The sequence below is a fragment of the Ambystoma mexicanum genome, chromosome 2q, assembly GCF_040938575.1.
Source record: "Ambystoma mexicanum isolate Mex_15411 chromosome 2q, UKY_AmexF1_1, whole genome shotgun sequence".
NCBI lineage: Eukaryota > Metazoa > Chordata > Amphibia > Caudata > Ambystomatidae > Ambystoma > Ambystoma mexicanum.
Genome location: NC_090924.1, coordinates 1,461,913,937 through 1,461,936,454, shown reverse-complemented (window position 1 = coordinate 1,461,936,454; position 22,518 = coordinate 1,461,913,937). Strand labels below are relative to the sequence as shown.

The following is a 22,518-nucleotide window of genomic DNA, read 5'->3' as shown; positions in this document are numbered from 1 at the left end:
CCTCTCCTTTCTCATACACAACGCTTGTGACTCGCGCCCCTTTTCCATCCCTTCTTGAACCCACCTAATGCCGTACACTGTTCTTCAGCCCCTTTCTCCACCGGATTGTCGTCCTACAAAGCATTGCGCCATCATAGCAAACTTTTCTGCCACATACCGTCACCGCACAATGCAGCACAATCACTATTTCGCATGCAGGCACCAAGAAAATTGGATGCCGACGCTCAGCCACATGTAACTAGTAATTTCAGTGCGCACAATCCCACCTACAAGAGATCCAGCCACCCACATATCTCTTACAACCTTGCCACACACACCACAGCCATATCCTCTGATACACCATGGCGGCATTTTGCTAAATCTTTCAGGCACGGCACGCTTCCATCCAACCAACCACTGCCTGCGCCCAATGTTTGCCGACATCACGCCGTGCCGCTGGCCAATAACACTGCGATCCGCGCAGCGAACAGGGAAATGGGTCCGCGAAGCGGACCCAGATATCACACGTTCTTTGGTACGTACATTTTAGTACTATACAACAAAAGTACTGGTCTGATTTCCACCGAACACAAAAAAGCACGCTTTCTGGCTCACGCCCCCGCTCCTGGTGCAAATTTGTTGAAAATCCACCCAGCCATTCAACCTGTAGCCATGCACAAAGTTTTTCCCCATTCAGTCTATGGCAAAAAAAATGTGGGGGCCCCCCCACACCCCGCACCAAATTTCGCCCAACTTGGCAAAAAAATTTGGAGCCGCCCATATACTTTTTCTGCAAAGTTTGATGAGGATTTGTCCAGGGGGAGCAAAGTTGTAAGCCCCGAAAAAGTGTTCTTCCTATGAGTTTAGCAACTTAACCATTACTACACGGCCGCTACCGCGGGCCGTGTGATACAGGCTTCATTATTTCCATTAATTTCAGCAACTAAGCCTAGAGGGACACAAACATTTTGGATACAATTAGGTTGATAGTACCAGACCCATAAGGTCTTATTACACTCCTAAAAATACACTGATGGTGTAAAACAAAATCAAATCCTAATGGTACCCAGGGCGGGCATTTCGGCCAATCTGGTTCCTCGGTTCCCGGGCTGAATCTCCCAATCCAAGCCTGCGTTCTGAGCAAGCTCAGCGCTGCTTGCATTTCCCCGCCATCTTCCCTCTTCCTTGCATTCCTGCTGCTTGGTCCTCTCCCTTCCTTACTACTTCCCATTACCTCACCGGGCACACGGCTCCTCTCATTTCCCTAGGCTGTCATGATAATGGAAGAGGGACTCCGCTTGGAGCATTGCTTACATTTTCAATGCAGCCGTATTAGTTGAGTATTTCTTTGAAACAAATGGTTCCTAATAGCAATAACGGAGTCCCAGGGCTATACCAGGTGGCAACATCCCAGGAACCCTTGTTACCAGCCATTACAGCCTGTGGGCCCAGTTATTATTGCTTTAGTGAAACATAGTAGCAAATCATTTACATAGCCAGGACAGTAATATAGAACTTTAAACACGCATTTGCTATTAATGGAACATAGTAATAAAAAAATGTTCTTGGTCCTGGAACTCAAATGACCCAAAAATGATCTAGGTACACTGTCAATGTACAAGGAAACATCTTAGAGGAGGGGTCTGCAACCTTTGGGTCTCCAGATGATTTTGACTACAACTACTCAGCCCTAGCCATCAGTCAAAGGTGACTGATCATGGGAATTGTAGTCCGAAACATCTGGAGAGTCAAAGTTTGCAGACCTTTGCCTTAGAGAGTATAAGGTGAGTTTGTCAATTTCTCTTCTGGGAAACATTCAAAGTCTGTAGGCACTTTGGACTTGGGACAAAAACAGCCATCAACAGGCAGGGTTCAAAGGCAGACCATGTAGTGGGCATATAGCTCGCATGACAACTAAACATCAAGGCTCAACAAGAAGAGTCTTTGTATTTTCCTTTTTCCATTGTCTTTTAAGTGGCTACAGAGCAGTTAATGTGAAGTGAATTGGGAGATTAAAGTCGTAAGACGAGTGTACTGATGCCGGTCTTAGGTAAATGTTAACACACCTTGCAGAGATGAGATTGGTCTCATTGCTTAGAAGGGCACACTTGTTGCATGTTGTGGTGAGGGGTACTGAGTGTTCTCACCCACCACCTTTATAGGGTTTGGTAAACATCACCCTTGACTTAGTTTGGGATATAGATCACTGTTATTGCACAGGCTACAAAGTAGCGTGAATTAAGTGACATACGAGAGGTCACCATTGGGACTTCATCCTGTTAAGTCATGATAAATCGAACACGTGGGCTAAAGATATGTAGGAGGGTGTTTGCCACTGTTGACCGTTTTTTGTATCTCAGTTCTATGATATTATTATATAGCGCCTATACACAATGTGTTTCAAAGCGCTTCAAGGGGAGGGAGGGAACAAGGTAAAATACAATGACATTCCTACAGGCCATGAACAGTAAGGATGTGAAATTAACTATCGTGCTCGGCCTGACGACATTTCAGATAGTGCAAGAGCTATGACATAGATAAGGAAGGAAGGGGGAGAGTGGGAGGGAAATGGAAACAGACAGGCGACTACCGTACGACATTTCTGGTAGAGCCATAGAAAACAAAAGGGAAGGGAGAGGGGGGCAGAAAGGGAGGAGAGGAACAAAACAAGCGAGTATCATACTAGGCCTGAGGACATTTCAGATAGTGCTGGAGGGGGGTGGGGAGGAAAAAAACAGTAATGGGAGGGTGGAGGAAATAGACGAGGTTGCTATCATATTAGGTAAAGGGACAATTCTGATAGTGTAGGTGCATAGAAGAAAGTAAGGGGAGACAATAGGAAAATGGAGAAAGGAAAATGGAGAAAGGGAGAGGAGGAGAGAACAGAGAGTAAGCAGTCCAAAAGAGTGGAGAAGCAAGAGAGGGGAGCGAATTGCAGAAGTCCGTAGTAACACAACGTTGCAAGCCAGGATACAAGATGAAGATGGGAACAGCATGATTCATGGCACAATGAGTACAAGATGCAAGGGAAGCCCAGCATGAGAGTTGAGAAAGGGTGACGCACCGTGAATGAATCAAGTTCATAAAAGCCAAATCCAGCATTGGCCACAAGACGGTGATGGTGAAACCAGAATGTATCAGGACAGACTCCTGCAGAAGTAGGCTGGAGGTGGGGTGGGGGAGCAGGGTAGAAGAATCAAGTGAACCAGGCAACACCTGTGTGTGAGAAGGGAGGGGGCGCAAGTGAACAAAACAGGGGGACCAGAGGCGATGGGGATAGCCTGTGGGGACAGAGAGGGTAACACATGTTGGTGCATGCTTACCTGCTGTCTGAGCAGGGGGTAGGGCTCTGGGTCCTCCTGGTCTGAATAGGTACAAACAGCTATTGCCCTTTTGTTTGTCTGCCCTTCGCTAGAGGCGCCTGGGTGAGAGATGGCCTTCATCTAATAGGTAAGAGCAGGAAGGAAGAGGCAGGGCTAAGAAGGTGGGTGGTGCCTAGGCCAGGTGACCTAGATCCACTTGCACCTGCTCCCCATCTGCAAAGGAAAAGAGGCTGGAGGGCTCCTTAAGTAGGAAAAGGAGCGGCAAGCAAGAAGGCACCAGGTGGGCGGGGCTTGCTAAGTGGTGAAAAAGAGCGGCAAGCAGGAAGGCACCAGGTGGGCGGGGCTTAGGCCAGGTGACCTAGATCCACTTGCACCTGCTCCCCATCTAACAAACAATGGTAATATGAGATGAAGATCTTTTTGTTTCCCCTTTCCTCGTACCTCCCGATTCCTTTTCCTTTGTTGTTTTTCCCTTTTCCTTGATGTCATTTTGTTTTAATAGATGTGTACGTATTGTCTTATTATGCATTCTATATTCTAAAGATATATCGGCACATATTTGGATTACTCCATTATGGTGAATGCATTTGATGTGCTGATATTGGCACAATACAACCTTACCGCGTTAGATTATGTATTGAGCCCTGATGAGGTCCTTGTGGAGATCGAAACGTGTGTCGGCTGTGGGGTGTTAAATCGTCATTAAAAACTTGAACAATTGAAAACTCTTACCTTGTATACATTATTATTTTGATGTCAAATCCAGTGCAATTAGTCCAAACAAGTTATTGTAAGGTTGGACTGGTGAATAACAGGATTTTGGAGCACATGGACCTTAGCTCTTTTTTGTCCTAATCTTTCCATGTATGACCTTGGGATCAGGTCAGTTACTTTAGTCCATGCCAGCACCCTCCGACCTATTAATGTGTGAATCTCAGGTGCCATTGTTGCTTAGAAACGATTGAGAGGTAACGTGACTCCATAGCAGCCCACCTTCTTTCTTTCGTCCATCCACGCATTGTGTATTGGCCTGTCTAGATCCAGGGACCAGTCTTAACCAGTTCAAACCACGCTAGAGTGCAGGGCTGGGCTCAGAGTTAACAGTTTTGTACAACAGCCTTTTTAGGCATTCCTCGTGGTTTCCCAAATAAAGAAATCTGGCAAAAAACAAAATGGCAGAGAGCAGGATTTGAAAAAATGCATTGCTCCAATAGCTACCAAAAAAGAACATTTGGCTACTAATGCATTGAATCGGGCTCAAACACTGGTGAAGCCAAAACTAAATAATAGCTGCCACTATCAGTGTAGTGTGCGATAATCACCCTGGAGCCAAAATGGGGTGCTTAAAAATCACCCTGCCCTAGGAACGTCATTGGCTAACGTAGGACAATATACAAAGGAAACGGGGTTGCAGTGGCCGGGTGCTTCTTCTAAAGTCACCCTGACCACCACAATAGGTTGGAGATCCTGACAACGAAAGAGAGAAATAACAAAGTTCAGGGGGCCACTAAAATGGTACTTTTGCCTAGCAGGAAAGTACATAGTACTGTGTAGGAAACCTAGGAAACCACGCAGACGCGCACGCACGCACACACACGCTGCACACAGGGAATACGGGGTAAAGGAGGATCGGCAACCTTTTAGACTCCTCCCACAGCCATTGTTATCTGCCCTCAGAAATGGCGTGCCCTCACACCCAATTGATATCCTGGTCCAATATCCATCTTTCATTTCATCCCCAGGTGAAGGCTGCCCTCCGGCTATCTACCAGAAGGCCATCTCCATTGTCCTGCCTTTCGTTCTGCTGTTCCTGCTACTTCTTTGTCCGTGCACCTGTTGGTGGTGTAAGTACTCCTTGTAATTAGAGCTCTGTTATATGGCCCATGAGGTGGGAGCAAGTAGAATGTATGTTGTATTGGTTCTGTATTCGTGGAAACATTAGTTGCACTAGTCCACACGTCCTGCACATTTTTAGACCGGCGTGCATCTATTTACTGCACTCCTGCATCCTCTGCAAGAATCTACTTCACTGATGTGCAATAATGTAATCTCAATGAGTCTCTACATGACCTCACTGTCCTTTCCAGGGATGTACGTGAGCCACATTCCTGGCACTCATGCATACACTGTAATAGGCTGAGGACCTTGGAGTGCATTATGTAACCTTCCTTGGGTAAGGCTTTTTCTTGCTGTGAGGGGGGTGTTGTACCAGCGTGGGTCCTCACAAGCCTGGCACAGCAGATACCACCTATGTGCCTTTTCCTACCCCCTCAAGCATGTTATAGGGGCTCATTACAGCTTTCCCAGTATCCCGCCGGTAATTCCGGCGGGATACTGGGAAAGCTGCATTAGCGTCTTTGCCTCCCGATATCCCAGTATTACCAGGATATTAGGAGTAGACTGGGTAACGCTAAGTTCCCATTCGATAGGACTTTATGTAATGGGAACTACTGAATCCCCGGCACCAGCATTACCAGTGCTGGTGATTCAGTCATTAATCTGCCGGTGGAGACCTGATCTACCGGCAGGTCAGGCCTGCCAGGAGCTCCCAGGCCCCCACGGCAGGTATGCAATCTGCCGGTGGAGACCTGATCTACCGGCAGGTCAGGCCTGCCGGGAGCTCCCAGGCCCCCACGGCAGGTATGCAATCTGCCGGTGGAGACCTGATCTACCGGCAGGTCAGGCCTGCCGGGAGCTCCCAGGGCCCCACCGGCAGACATGCAATCTGCCGGTGGAGACCTGATCTACCGGCAGGTCAGGCCTGCCAGGAGCTCCCAGGCCCCCACGGCAGGTATGCAATCTGCCGGTGGAGACCTGATCTACCGGCAGGTCAGGCCTGCCGCGAGCTCCCAGGCCCCCACGGCAGGTATGCAATCTGCCGGTGGAGACCTGATCTACCGGCAGGTCAGGCCTGCCGGGAGCTCCCAGGCCCCCACGGCAGGTATGCAATCTGCCGGTGGAGACCTGATCTACCGGCAGGTCAGGCCTGCCGGGAGCTCCCAGGCCCCCACGGCAGGTATGCAATCTGCCGGTGGAGACCTGATCTACCGGCAGGTCAGGCCTGCCAGGAGCTCCCAGGCCCCCACGGCAGGTATGCAATCTGCCGGTGGAGACCTGATCTACCGGCAGGTCAGGCCTGCCGCAAGCTCCCAGGCCCCCACGGCAGGTATGCAATCTGCCGGTGGAGACCTGATCTACCGGCAGGTCAGGCCTGCCGGGAGCTCCCAGGCCCCCACGGCAGGTATGCAATCTGCCGGTGGAGACCTGATCTACCGGCAGGTCAGGCCTGCCGCGAGCTCCCAGGCCCCCACGGCAGGTATGCAATCTGCCGGTGGAGACCTGATCTACCGGCAGGTCAGGCCTGCCGGGAGCTCCCAGGCCCCCACGGCAGGTATGCAATCTGCCGGTGGAGACCTGATCTACCGGCAGGTCAGGCCTGCCGGGAGCTCCCAGGCCCCCACGGCAGGTATGCAATCTGCCGGTGGAGACCTGATCTACCGGCAGGTCAGGCCTGCCGGGAGCTCCCAGGCCCCCACGGCAGGTATGCAATCTGCCGGTTGTGAGGCAGGCATGGTATCAAGACAACACAGACTCAAGTGTTATAGTTCTAAAACCTTTATTTACTAGAATGCTGGGGTTGGTGGAATGCCTAACGGGCCCTAACTCTAAAGGGATTGTTCCCTCAACTGATGTTTCTAAGGGCCGTCGATGTCCAAAACTAAAATCCGTTTGTGTCTAAACGTATGCTTGCCCTCAATCTTTGCCAACATGTGGTAGGAAGTCTCCTTAAAGGAAAATAGTGATTCAAAAAGAAATGTATATCAAGGCTGGTTGCAGGTGGTCTTCTCACCAGGTGTGGCTCTGTCAATATCACCAAAGTTCAGCAAAATCGAAGAGGTAGTTCGTTCACTCTTCTCCACAAAGTTCTTGCACCCTGCTTGAACAGCTTCCAATGTCTTTAGTTCCTGGGGATTCCCTTCCCCAAGCTTCACTCCTTCCAAGTTTCAGAGTAAAGAAAAATATAACAGTTGCACTCCGGCTTCTCAAGGTTCCCTTCCCCAAGCGTATGCTTCTCAGTTTCACCAAATGGTTATTCACCTTTGTTAGGCCTTTTAGACTTCCCTTCCCCCAAGCTTAGGCCCCTTTAGTTCCAAACACAAGTTCAGTTTGTCAGGATGTACCTTTTGGGTTATATCGAGTTCCTTTCACACATAACCTTCTCATGGCGTCAAATCATAGCCTTCCAAAAAGCCATGTTCTTCGCTCCTCTGAAGCGCAACCACTCTGATCTTTGACCCTCTCTTCATTTCTTGTACTTGCTCTTTGTTAGGTAAGATTTGGAGAATTGAAGCAGTACCCTTTGGGTGCACTACAACAGCCTTAGCCTCCTGGCAATAGGGACCCAACCTTTGGTATAAGTCTGAACTACACAGGTTGGCAGTGTGAAGAGGGGTCAATGTGAGCAGTAGGGGAGTTAGACAGAGATTCACAGTGACCAGTATTCAAATAAACACTGATACTCAAGGGTTCTTGATAAAACAATTATTTATTTATTTACCAGTCAGTTAAACAAGCCTTCTTCAGAAGGGAGCACTATAATAGCAACACTCAAATACACTTCAAAATACACTCTTTTGAACTCCTCAGAATCGGTAAATGCCCTTTTGGGATAGTACAGAGACACCTCCTACACCCTCAGGTGACTTAAATATCTAGGCACTGTAGACATTAATATATTACTGTTGCATTCAGAGTATGGTTTATGAGCGTGTCAAAGGAAAAGGTTATTAGAGCAAACAAGAGATCACAACTATTCTTAAGCAGGCAAATACTTTTCCAACCGAAACCCACCCACCCAAAGCAGAGTAAGCTAACCCCTTCCTGGAAGGATAGGTGCAACACAATGTCAGAGGAGAGAAGAGTCATTCAGGGAACAAGGCTAAGCCAATGTCAATGGGCAAAGGTCTATGTGAGCTGAAGCACCTCTTGCAGATAAGTAAAGGTTCTTTGGACACTGTTGTAGAAGTCTTTGAAGAAAAAGAAGAATCAATGTAGGGTCACATGCTGTTAGGTTTTTGAAAGTAGCAGATGTATGCAACTCTAAAACAGGAGCTCTGCACATCTTGTTGCTCCTGCGCCTCAGTTGTGGGGACAAGAGGAGGACTTCTGGGGACTCCTGCACTGCAACAGGACAGTCACCAACGGCAATCCTCACGTCTACAGCAAATAGCACCACTGTGGTTCCTGGCTGTCGAGATGGGCTTTCCTTGCTTCTGGGGTCCAGCACTCTGTTGAGGGGGCTCGGGCTCGGTCAGTCCTGCTTCTTGGGATTCTGGAGGATGTTCCAGGAGCTCTTGGCCAGCTTAAAAGCAACGCACATGAACTGGTATTCCTCTCCCTGGCTATTTGGTTCCAGCACCGACTGCAGTGGAAATTCAACCAGTTTCGAGATGATGTCCAGGTGGCTTACTTTAGAGTTGATTGGTCTCACCACCTGAAGGGGAGAAGTCGGCCTTGGAGGGCTTCTCTATTAGAGACTAATTCAGAGCTTCAGCACAGCAGCACGGCTTCACCGGACAAACCAACAGTCCAGGAGTTGCATCTCTTCCAAGTTCTTCTTCGCATGCCTTCATCTAGTGGTCAACTCTGCCTTCCAAGCCAAAAAGCCTCGCCTTTTATGCATGTTTCTCCCATTCATTCCAGCCTAGCTGTCAGTCACCCAGCAGGGTGGCTGTCCTTGCCGGACAGCCAGCCGGCCAATTACCTAAGAGTGCATTCCTGTATCCTAGGAGACTAAGCACAGAGAGCTTTGGGCACCTCCCTCACTTCCTGACCCCGTCAGACACCCTGGAGCCAGAGGTGAGTTTCACTCGTGAAGTCCACCAAAGGCAAAAACGAACAGAGGGACCAAACCTGATTTGGCATGCAGAGTAAATCTGAAGAAGGACCTTTACAACAAGAAATGGTGAAAAAAGAAGACCGGGGCCATTTTGACGAAAATGGCACCCATGGGTGCTTCACTGCAGCTTATTCATAAGAGAGGAAAGCAAAAGGTACAATCTTGATAACAGGTTATTCAAGTTATTCTTTGTTTGGAGGGGTTACTTGTTTTATTGTTGAATAGTCTGCAGTGCGTCTTTTCAGTCTTTCGGTTATTCCCAATTTGTTTTTTCTATTACGTGGTTCCAATATTGCACCACTCGGAAAGTCAAACTCTTGTGGTTGCCCGCTACTTTTGTTTCCCATCGTTCTTCTTGCGAGTTGCTACAATTTTCCACAGGTAGCATTGCCGAGAACTTTTTTTTTTCTTTATCCAGAGATGCCCACTCCATAAAGATGTGATAAGATGTTTCCTGCTGTTTTTCATTTTTGCAGAATCAACAAAAGTTCTGATTGCTTGTGATTTGTTTTTGTCAACTTCCCTCGTGGGGAGAAGATTCAGACGAAGCCTAAGGAAATTGTCTTATTTTTCGACATGGAAAGTGCTCTAGATATTTTGGGAGTTGGTTACATTTCCGACAATCTAACGTTTATATTCCGCTTTTTTCTATCGTATCCATCCAATCTTTTTGCTGGATTTTTCTTTTTGCCTCATATGGTCTGTGTGTGAGCGTTTCTTCAGTGATGGCCAAGGTTATCATCTGATGTTTTGATGCATCTTTCCAGTGATTAAGGATTGCGTTGTTGATGGTATTGGTGCGGGTTCGTAGTAGCCGCGTGGATGGTATGTCCTCATTTACCACGGTTTTCCTATATAAATCAAGTGTTTTCCATGTTACTATAGATTCTAGCGATTGTAGTTTGAGCTCAAATCTAATTCGCTGCATTGGGAAGGAGAGAGGAAGTGATAGTCATTTTAGCCAAAACCTGCCTTCAAGCGTATCCCAAACTTGCCAAGGTAAGTTTAATAAAGATTTTACTGCCATATGTTACTATCGCCGTTACTTTTTTGGCAGTAGAACATGGTCAAGACTTTGCAGGAGAATGTTCCGTATTTCTTGTGAAGAATTGTTCCTTGTCGAGCTAGAGAATCAATGTTTGTAATGAGACGGTCTTGCCATAGATTTCCTTTGATGCTCTGATCAATCCATACTCGTAGGTATTTTGTTGACTTCAGTTTTGGATTTTGTGTGTTGCAGATAAACAGTTGGTTAATACTTTGAGGGCATGAGATGTGATTTTGTCATTATTTCCTGCATATATGGAGAGCACATTTGCTCTTTTTTGCATGCCTAACAGTGTTTTGTCGAACAGTCATTCGCGTACAGCATCCAGATCATACGTGTTCTGTTCAAAATTGGCGGGTTAGTAATAAGAGTTATTTGATGTAATTCAAAGTCTGAGAGATAAATGCTGAAGAGTGTAGCAGCTAACGGACAGCCCTGTTTGAGGCCGCTCCATGTCGAGATAATTTCTGACACAGCACCTGAGTGTGATAGCCTAACTCGAACACTGGTAACTGAATAGAAAGCTATTATTGGTTCCAGTAAGTCTATAGGGCACTTCCATGTTCTTTTCTGTCATCATTTGTCTTGAGTTACGCTATGAAATGCCATTTGAAAGTCGATAAATATTGCAAGTGTCTGTGTCTTAGTCCTCATGGCTTCGAGTTTCAGTAGGTTTAATATGAGGAGGTTGATGTTTGTCGCTACTCCTCGTACTAAGCCTGTTTTGTCTTTCGTCAAATGTATTGTTACTTGTTAACCATTTGAGCAGGCAGTGTTGTAATATGGTGGCAAACAGTTTTCCTAGGGGATCTAGAAGTGCTATTGGTTGGTTGGTTGCCTCCGGGCCCCTATCTTGTAGATCAGAATTAGAGTTGCAGTTTTCCTTATATTTGGAATTTGTTTGTTCTTTGTTATCAGGTTAAACAAAAGTTTGCAGACATTTGACCAAGCTTCTGGATTTCTTTTTAGAATCTGGTTACTCAGGCCGTCAGGGCCGGGTGCCCTTGAGGTGCTTAGCTGTGAAATTATCATCAAAAATTTGTTGTAGGACCATTCAAACTCCCATTGCTCACACAATGCTTTTGATTCGCCTGTTTTTGATGTCTTGTCTCTTTTTTTTGTTTTTTGCATAGATTTTAGTGAAATGTTCCTCCCAGGCTGTCTTGGTTACATCTGCTGTTAACATATCCTTATTTTGGGTGTTGTTGTTTATTAAGTTCCACAATTATCTACTGTTGCGTTGATTTGGGGCAGCCAGCATTGTTTCGGCATTGTATTGTATCCGCATGACGCAGGAGCTCTTTTTCCAGTTCCTGTATTCTTGTTTATCGTTATTAACGACTGTCTTTCTTTGTTCTAAGTTTAACTTCTGTGCCATTCCAATCTTAACTCTGAGGTTATTTTTCCCCAGTGGCTGTTTCCTGATTATATCTGTCGGCATGTTGTGAGAGGTCCCTTCTTTGTTTCGATCCATGACCTTTGTAACCAAGAAAGAGCCATCCATAATCGCTCTTGTCCTTCGTTGTTATGTCTGTATTTTGAAAGATCTTTGGTAAGTGTTGGATCTGTTTCTCCGATATCCGTAGACGGTTTAGACCATGGTTTATTTCCAGAGGCACAATCGTCTTAATGTGTGGCTGTTTTTGAGATCCCTTTCAGGTTAATTTTAATATGTTAGGATCACTACTGGATTTATCAGTGATCTCCAGAGTTTCAAGCTCAGAAATCAGCAAACGTGTGAGAAAGATGTAATCTAAATATCTAACTATTTCCAATCCCCCATGTTGGTCGCGCTGGAGTATCTCCTTGTATGTGTCCATTTAAAAGGACTATGTCTCTCATTGTGCATTCATTGTTCCACAGTTGCGTTTTCTTCGTGAGTTTATTGTACATCATTTTAATGCCCGTCTTTGGAAATAGATGGATATTTAGGTTGTTGCATTTAATTCTCCATTTTAGGATAGTTATTTTTTATTTCATCTAATTTCGTAAAGATTGCATCGATGAATATGTTGCTGTTAATTACACAGAGGTGTTACTTAAGCAATATGACCCTAGTGGCGGGGGCATTACCGACTCTAGGTAATGCCCCGGGGCCCATAGTTAAACTATATGCGTGACCGGGGCACTAAAAGCATTTTTTTCTGACCCGAAAAGCCGCTGCGTTTGCATTCTGCTAGACTCTCGCCGGGTACTAAATAGGTATATTGTCCTTGTGTTTGTTTCGCAGTTTTTCTTTCCCTCGTAATGATTTTACTGTCAGATGTTGTTTCCAATATTGTAATTTGCATGAAAGGGTTCAGATTAATTGAAGTAATCACATGTAGATCCACTCCTGCTTTGATCAACGTTAGTAGCCCTGAGGAAAGGCAACCTTTTTGTTGGGTGATTGCAGGGTTCATGTATGAGGTGAATCCATCGCATGTTGGTGGTTCGCTGATCCATGTTTCCTGTAAACAAATTATGTCACCATTTTATAGGATCAGGTTTTCACCTTCCAGTAAATGGCTAAATCCACGACAGTTCCTGAAACATCTCATTTTACCTGGCTTTGGAAGTTCCCACCTAACACTAGGATGTATACTGGAGTCTTCAACATTAGATCCAACAGTCTCAGCACCAATGCAAGGTGTTTAGCCTTAGACCCATCTTTCCTGGTTTTCCACCAGCTGTGAGAATTTCCAGTTCTCACAGGTCTGGATAGGGGTCCAATGTGGCTATCCTCCTCTTACCCAGAAGCAGGGTGGGCAAAAGACTTTACAAAAGGTGTGGCAATGATGGTGCATGGTTTGGGATCCCATTCCCCTAATAGTACAGCCTGGGGTTTGCCTTGGTTAGACGCTGATTTACTAACATAAGAACTTACAGGGGGGTTCTCTGTGGAGGGTCCCACAGTCTCACAGGGGTCTCTTAAGGTTGCCTCTCTAGCCAATTTGGTTTGGTTCTGTTTCTTCCTACTGAGAGGCCTGGGGGTGAAGGACATGAATCCTACAGTTTTTAAGTCATTCCCCAACAGGACTCTCCAAGGCACCTCATTCTGAATACTGACGGGGATCCTCACTGTCATATTGCTACACTGAATGAGAGCTGGTAGAATTGGAACCATTTGGACAGGGCTTCCAGCAAATCTAGTGGGACCTTTGGGTACCTTAGCAACATCCTCAGGCTTGAAAGAGCTTTCATCCACTTCTGTTCTGCTGGCCCCAGTGTCTCTCATGGCAGGAGTTTCCTGGCCATTCACAAGAACACTGTCCATATAATACCCTTTGGAGTTATCAGGAATGGAGCTATACACATCCATAGTCTGCTTCTTACCCAGACCAAGGGGCTCTAAGGATGCACTGGCGTGAACGCCCAAAGGTTCTTCAGCCAGTAGGTGAAACTAGGCACTAGCCATTTGGACTTCTCCTTCAGGGATAACGGCTAGGGGATAATGCTGAGCCCTGCAGGTTTACCCTGGCATCTGGGATCTCCTGTCAAATGGACCACAGACATAGCATTTACCAAATGCTCTCTGGAATGGGGGTTTCTGCTGACCTCCCTCTGGTTGGGGACCAGAGGATTCACTAGACCTACCAGGTTTCCCATGGGATCTACCCTTATGTGGTTTGGGGGCCTCTTCTGGGTGGTTGGAATTAGAATTATCTGTATTCTCACCTTTGTGCTGCTTTCCCTCCTCCTTTTTGTGAGTGGCCCCAGAATCCGTGTGAGTGGCCCTGTCGGCCACCCAAGAGTCAGCTGCTTTTGCTAGCTTTTTGGGATCAATCACTGTTGAGTCAGTCAAGTGCTGTCTCAGCTCAAGAGAACAGGCATCAAACATAGATTCCAACAAAAACAGATTTTCATTCCTTCAAAAGTATTTACTCTGTAACCCTTAACCCAAGTTTTTCAAACATTCACACACCCAGGTAGCCCAAGGGGTACCATCAGTCTTTTTGAGGGTCCTATACCTCTTAAGGTACAGGGAAGGAGTTTTCACAAATGTAGCTATCAAAGCTAGCTTCACATTTTCATACTCCATCCCTTCAAGTTCCCCCACTTCTCCAGCATGGGGTCTGGCATGGATTCACATGCTCATGAATATTCCCCGTCGTCAGGCCGGGAATCCTCGGTATAGAAAAAAATCAGTATCAGTTTCGTTTCTGATCTGTCATTCTTAGTAGTAACCAATCACTGGTCTGTGGGTCATACTGCCCCCAGCCAATGACTGCCCTCTCCCTAAGCCCCGCCTCCGGCAGCCATCCTCAGACTTTTACCGCACGTTCAATGGTTGGGAGTCCTCGTGCTGTAGCTCTCGAGCTTTTGCTGCGTTTTCGCGCTTTTTCAGGAGATTTTTCTCATTTTTCGGTTAAATAGAGCCTCAAGCTCCACCGTTTCTACATCCGATCAAGATCAACGGGGATCCGTTTCAGAGTTTTCTACGCCCCTCAAGGGTGAAGATTTCATCGAGTTACGCTTTTGGAGGATTCCAGAAGTTCCGAGGCTTACCCCGGACATGGCCCAGGAGAAAGGAAGCTTGACGCCCGGGAAGCTGTTCAGGACCTGCCCTGGATGCCAGCTTCAGAATGTTTTCAAGGAGGACGAGCATTCGTTATGCCTCTACTGCCTCCATGAGGACAAGACGCACACGGAGAAGGACTGTGCGTTTTGTGGGAACATGACGGATCGCCACCTCCGTCTTGCCAACTGGCTGGAAGGGAAGAGCCCGTCAGGCGAGAAGAAAAAGAAGTCAGAGCGGTCTTCTAAGTCCTGTGAGGGCGCCTTGGCGACGGGGGCCCAACAAAAGGCTAATTACTGCGCGTCCGCAGGCACCGGGAGCGCCGAACGGTCAGGCTCCTTGGCTGCCAGGCAGGGCGCATCCTCCCCGGCGCCATCAACCACGAGCCAATGCTCTGGCTCGGGTAAGAGGAAGTCCGAGAACCCGGCGAAGCTTCTGGAGAGGCCCCGGTCGATCTCGAAGATTCCGGCTGAGGGGAAGCGAGGCTTGGATCCTCCCCCCAAGGTGAAGGCCCCAGGCGTCCAGAAGGTGGCGATGGCCTTAATTCACCCTGCTAAAACCTCGATTGAGGATGTCGCCGCGACCCTGGCTCAGCCTGTGGACACTACACCAGTGCAGGTGCCCTCAGGACCCAGAGTCTCCCTACCACCGCGGAGGGAGTCGTCTTTCAGGCCCATTGAGAAGACCCCCACGAAGTCCTCGTTGGAAAATGTGGGGGAGGGGCTGGTGGCCATCGTGGATATGGACACACGACCTCTGAAGAAGAGCTCATCGAAGTCGTGGAAGAGGCCCAGCCCATCGGGAGGGATCCTGACTAGGGCGTCGACGAGAGCGACAGTGTCGCCGACAAGGCTCCTCAAGAGCCCTCGCGCCCGTCGTTTCCGGCACCACAGGACACCTCGGCGGCCATTTTGTCAGCGATTCAGTCCTTCTGCTCGGAGATAAGGACAAGCTTGCCCCTTCCCCCGACGGAGGTACCTGAGCCAGACCCGACGGGGGAACAGGAGACAGGACCTTCGGAGAGTCCACCTCTGCGGCCTGCTCTGCCTTCCCCCCGGTCTACTACCCACGGGGATGATACAGGCACGGACACGGCTACGACAGGTACAGATGACGACGGAGGAGACGACGGCACGTGTCCCCCGTCACCCCCTGCTCGGGCATCCCCACCCGACGAGATTGGATCCTTTCATGCCATGATTTCCAGGGCATCCGAGCTTTTTCAGCTCTGCCAGAAGAAAAGGAGAAAGAAGGGTTCCTTTACCAACGGCGCGAGGCTAAAAGGAAGACGGTCCTCACCGTACCGCTTCTTTGATGACATGTGGGATGAGTGGCTCACCCTCCTCAAGAACCCTGCCACGGCGCCGGCAAAGAGGGACCGGTTGAGAAGAAGTACCGGGTCCCCGACGCTGCCCCCTTCCGGATTTGGTCATCTCGGCAGCGGCAAAGAAGGCGGCTGGGGGGACATCGGCCTCGACATCAACTTCCCCGCCGGACAGTGAGGGCAGGAAGTTGGACTCGATGGGATGACGGATCATCTCATCCGCAGCAACGACTATCAAGGCGGCCAATGCCCTGGCTATCATAGCCCGCTACGACAGGGAGTTGTGGTTCAAAATCGCCCCTCTGTTAGACTTCCTTCCGGACGCCAAAAGGGCTGAGGCCCTTGAAATCCTACAGAGGGGGAGATTACTTCGGACCATGCCATAATGGTGGCAACGGACATCGCCGACACCATTTTCCGTCAGTTGGGCAACAGCGTTTGCTTGAGACGACGAGGATGGCTCAAGGCCACGGATTTCCGCCAGGATGTACAAACCAAGGTTTTGGACATGCCCTTCGATGGGAACAACCTGTTTGGGAAGGTGGTTGATGAGTCCCTTCAGGCCATCAAGACAGACACAGAGACTGCCCGGGCACTGGGAGTGTTCCAACAACGACGGCAGTCCTTTCGGAGCCCCGGAGGCAGACAGGGTGCCTCCAAGGGATCCAGCAGTGGCTCCTCCACGTACCGCCAAGTGGCAAGATCTTCGTCCCAGGAAGCCTACAGGGGACACAGCAAGTCAGGTGGTGCCCGTCGTCTTTGACAGGTCAAGGAGGCAAGGCGGCCTCCAAACAAGATTGAACCGACCGTGGGGTCGGGCCCCCGCCGAAGCACCCCGGTGGGAGACCGGCTGGCAAGGTTCGTTAGCGTGTGGAAGTCCATCTCCCCCGACAGTTGGGTGCTGGACACCCTGGCCCAAGGGCACGCCCTTGAGTTTCAGAAGAAGTGCCCTGGCATTCCACCCATGGCCAGGAAGGAAAATCATATCCCTCAACTACTGTTGGAAGTAAGGGCGATGCTCAAGAAAGGTACCATCGAGCTTGTCCCAAAGAGGCTTCAGGGCTCCGCAGTTTACTCAAGGTACCTCCTCGTAAAAAAGAAGACAGGAGGATGGCGCCCCATCCTGGACCTACGACGACTGAAAAGTACATCAAGGCACAGAAGTTCCGTATGGTCTCCCTCCAGCATGTGCTGGGACAGCTGGAGGAGGACGATTTCCTGTCGTCGTTGGACTTGGAGGATGCGTACTTCCACATCCCCATTCTAAAAAGACACCGAAAGTTCCTCATGTTCATAGTCCAAGGGCGGCACTACCATTTCAAGGCCCTCCCGTTCGGATTGAAGTCGGCACCCGACAGGGGATCCACGTCTACCCCTACCTGGATGACTGGCTCATCCAGGCAAGGACAAGGGAGCTCGCTGTGGAGCACACTGCGAAGACCGTCCAGCTGCTCACGGACCTGGGATTCTCCATCAACTTTCCAAAATCCCACCTGGTTCTGTCGCAAGTCGCCCTGTTTCTGGGAGCCAAGCTCGACACAGTGGCGCAGCTGGCCTCGCCATCGGAGGAAAGGACCAGGACCATTCTGGGCAAGGTGCAGCATCTTCTGGCCACGGACATGGCCAGGGTAAGATCTATCAAATCCCTCCTCGGGATGATGTCCTCCTGCATTTATCTGGTGCGCCTTTGCAGGCTTCGGATGCGACCCTTACAGGAGTTCCTCGACGCCCGCTGGATCCCGTCGACGGGCAGCTTCGAGGACAGGATCCCTCTCAACGAGACTTTCCGTCAGGCGATCCGGTGGTGGGGTACCCGCTCCCATCTGTCGGCTGGCACGGACTTTCAGACCCCAGCTCACCAGGTGACGTTGACGACGGACGCCTCCCTGGAAGGTTGGAGAGCACACTCTGGAGATCTTCATGCAAGAGGCCTTTGGCTCCCGGAGGAGAAGTCTCTGCACATCAACATCTTGGAGCTCCGGCGGTGTTCTGGGCCCTCAGGTCCTTTCTTCTGTCCCTCAAGGGCAAGGTGGCGAGGATCTTCACCGACAACACCACCACGATGTTCTACATCCGAAAGCAGGGCGGAACCAGGTCCCCAGCCCTATCCAAGGAAGCCCAGGATCTGTTGCACTGGGCCATCGCCCAAGGGATGTTTCTGGTGCCTCTTCATCTGGCAGGAATAAAAAACACGATTGCCGACTCATTCAGAAGGGAGCTGCGCTCGTGCCACGAGTGGGAACTACGCAAGGATCAAGCAGACGACTCTTCCGACGATGGGGCGAACCCCAAATTGATCTCTTCGTGACGGTGACGAATTCCAAGTGCCAGAGGTTTGCCAGCAGGTTCCCCCAGCCGAGGAGCATGGGCGATGCTTTCTCGTTCCCCTGGGACGGCCTATTTCTTTATGCGTTCCCTCCGCTGCCGTTGCTGCCCCGGCTCATCAACCAGCTCAAGAGGTCCCAGTGCAGGATGATCCTCGTCGCACCGGCGTGGCCGAGACAGATCTGGTTCCCGGACCTTCTGGACTTGTCAACGTCCCCACCAGTCAAGCTGCCAACGCATGCAGACCTTCTCTCCGGAGAAGGAGACGCCATTCTTCACCACAACCCGGAGTCGCTGAACTTGCAGGCCTGGCTCCTGCAGCACTAGAGTTTGGAGGGTACGACATCCCGCCCGACTGCAGAGAGGTTCTTGCAAAGGCCAGGGCGTCCTCAACTCTCCAGTGCTACGGACATAAATGGAAGAGGTTCTCCGTCTGGTGCCGTGCACAGAAGATTAACCCTCTGTGGATTACGGCCCCTCAAGTACTGCCGTACCTACTGTCGCTGGCCAAAGCTGGGCTGGCTCACGCCTCCATCAAAATACATCTGGCTGCAAACTCCCGATATACCAGGACGATGGGACGGGCGTCCTTGTGGTCTCATTGCCTGGTGAAAGAATTCATGAAGGGACTATTTCGATCATTCCCGCCGGTGAAGGCTCCTGCCCCGGCGTGGGAGCTTAATGTGGTGCTGACCAAGCTCATGGGGGGGGGGCCCCCATTCGAGCCTATGCATTCGGCGCCTTTGAAGTTCCTGTCATGGAAGACAGCTTTCCTTGTGGCCATCACCTCCGCACGACGAGTGGGAGAGATCCAGGCCCTATCTTGCAAGCCCCCATACTTGACTTTTCATGACACGAGGGTGGTGCTGAGGACACACCCATCCTTTATGCCCAAGGTGCCGTCGGACTTCCACCTCAACAAGCCCTTGGTGTTGCCAGTTTTCTTCCCATCGCCTTCGTCGCCGGCCGAGAGGACTTTGCACTCGCTGGATGTAGCTAGAGGGCTGAAGTTCTACGTGGACTGCACGAAGAGTTTTCGGAAGACGTCACAGCTGTTTGTGAACTTTGGGACTGTGTATCAAGGGAAGGCCCTCTCGAAGACTTCCATTTCCAGATGGCTCTCCGGCTGCATCATGCACTGTCACCGGTTGGCAAACCGACAGCTTCCCGCTGTCCGAGAGCCCATTCGACCAGAGCGATCGCTGCTACCACGGCGTTCCTGTCTGGTGTGCCCCTGCTGGACATCTGCAGGGCTGAGACATGGAGGTCGACCCACACCTTCACAAGATTCTACTGCATCAATCGGGACTCCAGGGAGGAGTCCAGGGTCGGCCAAGCAGTGCTGTGCAACCTGTTTGCTTAAGGTGAGCCTGGTGAGGAGGTAAGAGATGCTTAATGTTGAGTTGTTGTATTGCTTAATGTTGAGCCTGTTGCCACCTCCCGTGGTTGTGCATGTGTATACTGCTATGTATTCTTATATTCATGAGCATGTGAATCCATGCCAGACCCCATGCTGGAGAAGGAACAAGTTACTTACCTGTAATTGTTGTTCTCCAGCATGGGTCTGGCATGGATTCACATGCGAACCCTCCCGCCTACCCCTCTGCGGCTCTTTACTTGGTCATCCTGCCACTTTACGTGCTACCAAATCTGAGGATGGCTGCCAGAGGCGGGGCTTAGGGAGAGGGCAGTCATTGGCTGTGGTCAGTATGACACAGAGATCAGTGATTGGTTATTACTACGAAAGACAGATCAGAAACGAAACTGATACTGATTTTTTTCTATACCGAGGATTCCCTGCCTGACGACGGGGAATATTCATGAGCATGTGAATCCATGCCAGACCCATGCTGGAGAACAACAGTTACAGGTAAGTAACTTGTTCCCTCCATTACAGCATCAGTTGCAACCTGGGGAAGCCTAGACAAAAGCCAAGGAATCAGCTGATTCCCTGTGTAACCCTGAATCCCATAATTGTATTAAACACCCACCCAATCCAAAATATCAGGTTTTGCCTCATATCAACTCACTGCTTCTTTGGGCATGCAAGGCCTCTTTGGAATGGAAGACCTAGAGGACTCTGGGATGGAAATGTTTCCCACAGACAATTTCTTAATTTCAAGAGCATGTTGCATTTCTAACTCCCTGGACTTATAATCATTTGAACTCTAATTCAAGTTTCATTTTCTGAAGAGACACACATTCTGGACTCAGTGATGGGCCTAGTGGGGTCCAAGTGGATACTGGTTAGGGCAAAAGGGCAGGTTGGGGCATAGAGGAACTCTCTTCCAGAGACTCCTCTCCCTCCTCTGACTCTTCTAAGACCTTAGAGTTAGACTCTGAATGATCATCCTCATCATCATTTCCCACGTTTCCTGGGATAGTAGGTGTGACAGGCCTACTACCCAAACTTTGATTATTCAATAATCTTGTAATCGATTCATTTTTCTTTCCTTTAACAGGGAGGTTCCTGACCCTGCACATTTCTTTCAGTTGCTCTACTGTCAAAATGATCAGGGCTTCCTGCTTAAAGTTATCCATATTAGGCATGTTACAATTGCTACTCTAGTGGACATTAGCCTTGTGAAGGTTTTTAGTTGAACAAAAGCAAAGTAAATTCTTAGTGTAACAACTCTACAATAGATCCCACCGCTCCCACCAGTGATGGGTAAGAATTGGAGCAGTACCCTTTGGGTGCACTACAACAACCTTAACCTCCTGGCAATAGGAACCCAACCTTTGGTATAAGTCTGTACTACACAGGTTGGTAGTGTGGCTGAGCAGCCAGGCTTATCTCAAGGGGTGTCATTGTGAGCAGTAAGGGAGTTACACAAAGATTAACAGTGACAAGTATTCAAATAAATGCTGATATTCAGGGTTTCTTGATCAAACAATAATTTATTTATTTGCCAGTCAGTTAAACAAGCCTTCTTCAGAATGGAGCAATATAATAGCAACACTCAAATACACTTCAAAATACATTTTTTTGTACTCCTCAGAATCAGTAAATGCCCATTGGGGATAGCACACAGACACCTCCTACACCCTCAGGTGACTTAAATATCTAGGACATTGTGGACATTAATATATTACTGTTGCATTCAGAATATGGCTTATGGGAGTGTCAAAGGAAAAGGTTATTAGAACAAACAAGAGATCACAAATATTCTTAAGCAGGCAAATACTTTTCGACTCCCCCCCCCCAAAGCAGAGTAAGCTAACCCCTTCCTGGAAGGATAGGTGCAACCCAATGTCAGAGGACAGAGGTCATTCAGGGAACCAGGCTAAGCCAATGTCAATGGGCAAAGGTCCATGTGAGCTGAAACACTTCTTGCAGGTAAGTAAAAGTTATTTGCACAATGTTGTAGAAGTCTTTGAAGAAAAAGAATAATCAATGTAGGGTCACAGGTTAGGGTTGTGAAAGTAGCAGATGTAAGCACCTCTACAACAAGAGGTAAGTTTTCTCAGACTTTACAGTATCTTTTTAGCTTGAAGAAAGAAATGCAGCAGATGACTTCTGTTCCTGTGCAGCTCTGCAGATCCTGTTGTTCCTGGGCCACAGTCACGGGGACAAGAGAAAGGGCTTCTGGAGACTCCTGCAATGGGATGGACGGCAACCGGCAATCTTCAAACAAGTGGCACTTCGGTGTTTCAGCTCCTCGCATCTACTGCAAATAGCACCACTGTGCTTCCTGGCTGTCGAGATGGGCTTTCCTTGCTTCTGGGGTCCAGCACTCTGTTAAGGGGGCTCAGGCTCGGTCAGTCCTGCTTCCTGGGATTCCCGAGGTCCTTCCTGGTGCTCTTGGCCAGCTTAAAAGCAGTGCACATGAACTGGTGTTCCTCTCCCTGGCTATTCGGTTCCAGCAGCGACTGCAGTGGAAATTCAACCAGCTCTGAGAGGGTGTCCAGGTGGCTTACTTTTGAGTTGATTGATCCCACCAACTCAAGGGGAGAAGTCGTCGTCCTTGCAAGGCTTCTCTAGTCGAGATGAATTCGGAGCTTCAGCACAGCAGCAGGGCTACAACAAGAAATGGTGAAAAAAGACAGGGCCGTTTTGACAAATGGCACCATGGGTGCTTCACTGCAGCTGAGATCACAGTCCGTGTTAAAAACACGTAATGG

At 49.0% G+C, this 22,518-nt stretch overlaps 1 protein-coding gene across 2 annotated transcripts in view; it reads left to right on the top strand.

Annotated features, from left to right (window-relative positions):
- Window positions 1–22,518, top strand: part of LOC138570265 (uncharacterized) — a 326,232-nt gene that overhangs the window by 203,662 nt on the left and 100,052 nt on the right. For both annotated transcript variants that reach the window (XM_069649033.1, XM_069649032.1), the window contains one exon: window positions 5,045–5,146. In XM_069649033.1, coding sequence (XP_069505134.1) covers window positions 5,045–5,146 — 102 coding nt within the window. The remainder of the gene's footprint in view (window positions 1–5,044; window positions 5,147–22,518) is intronic.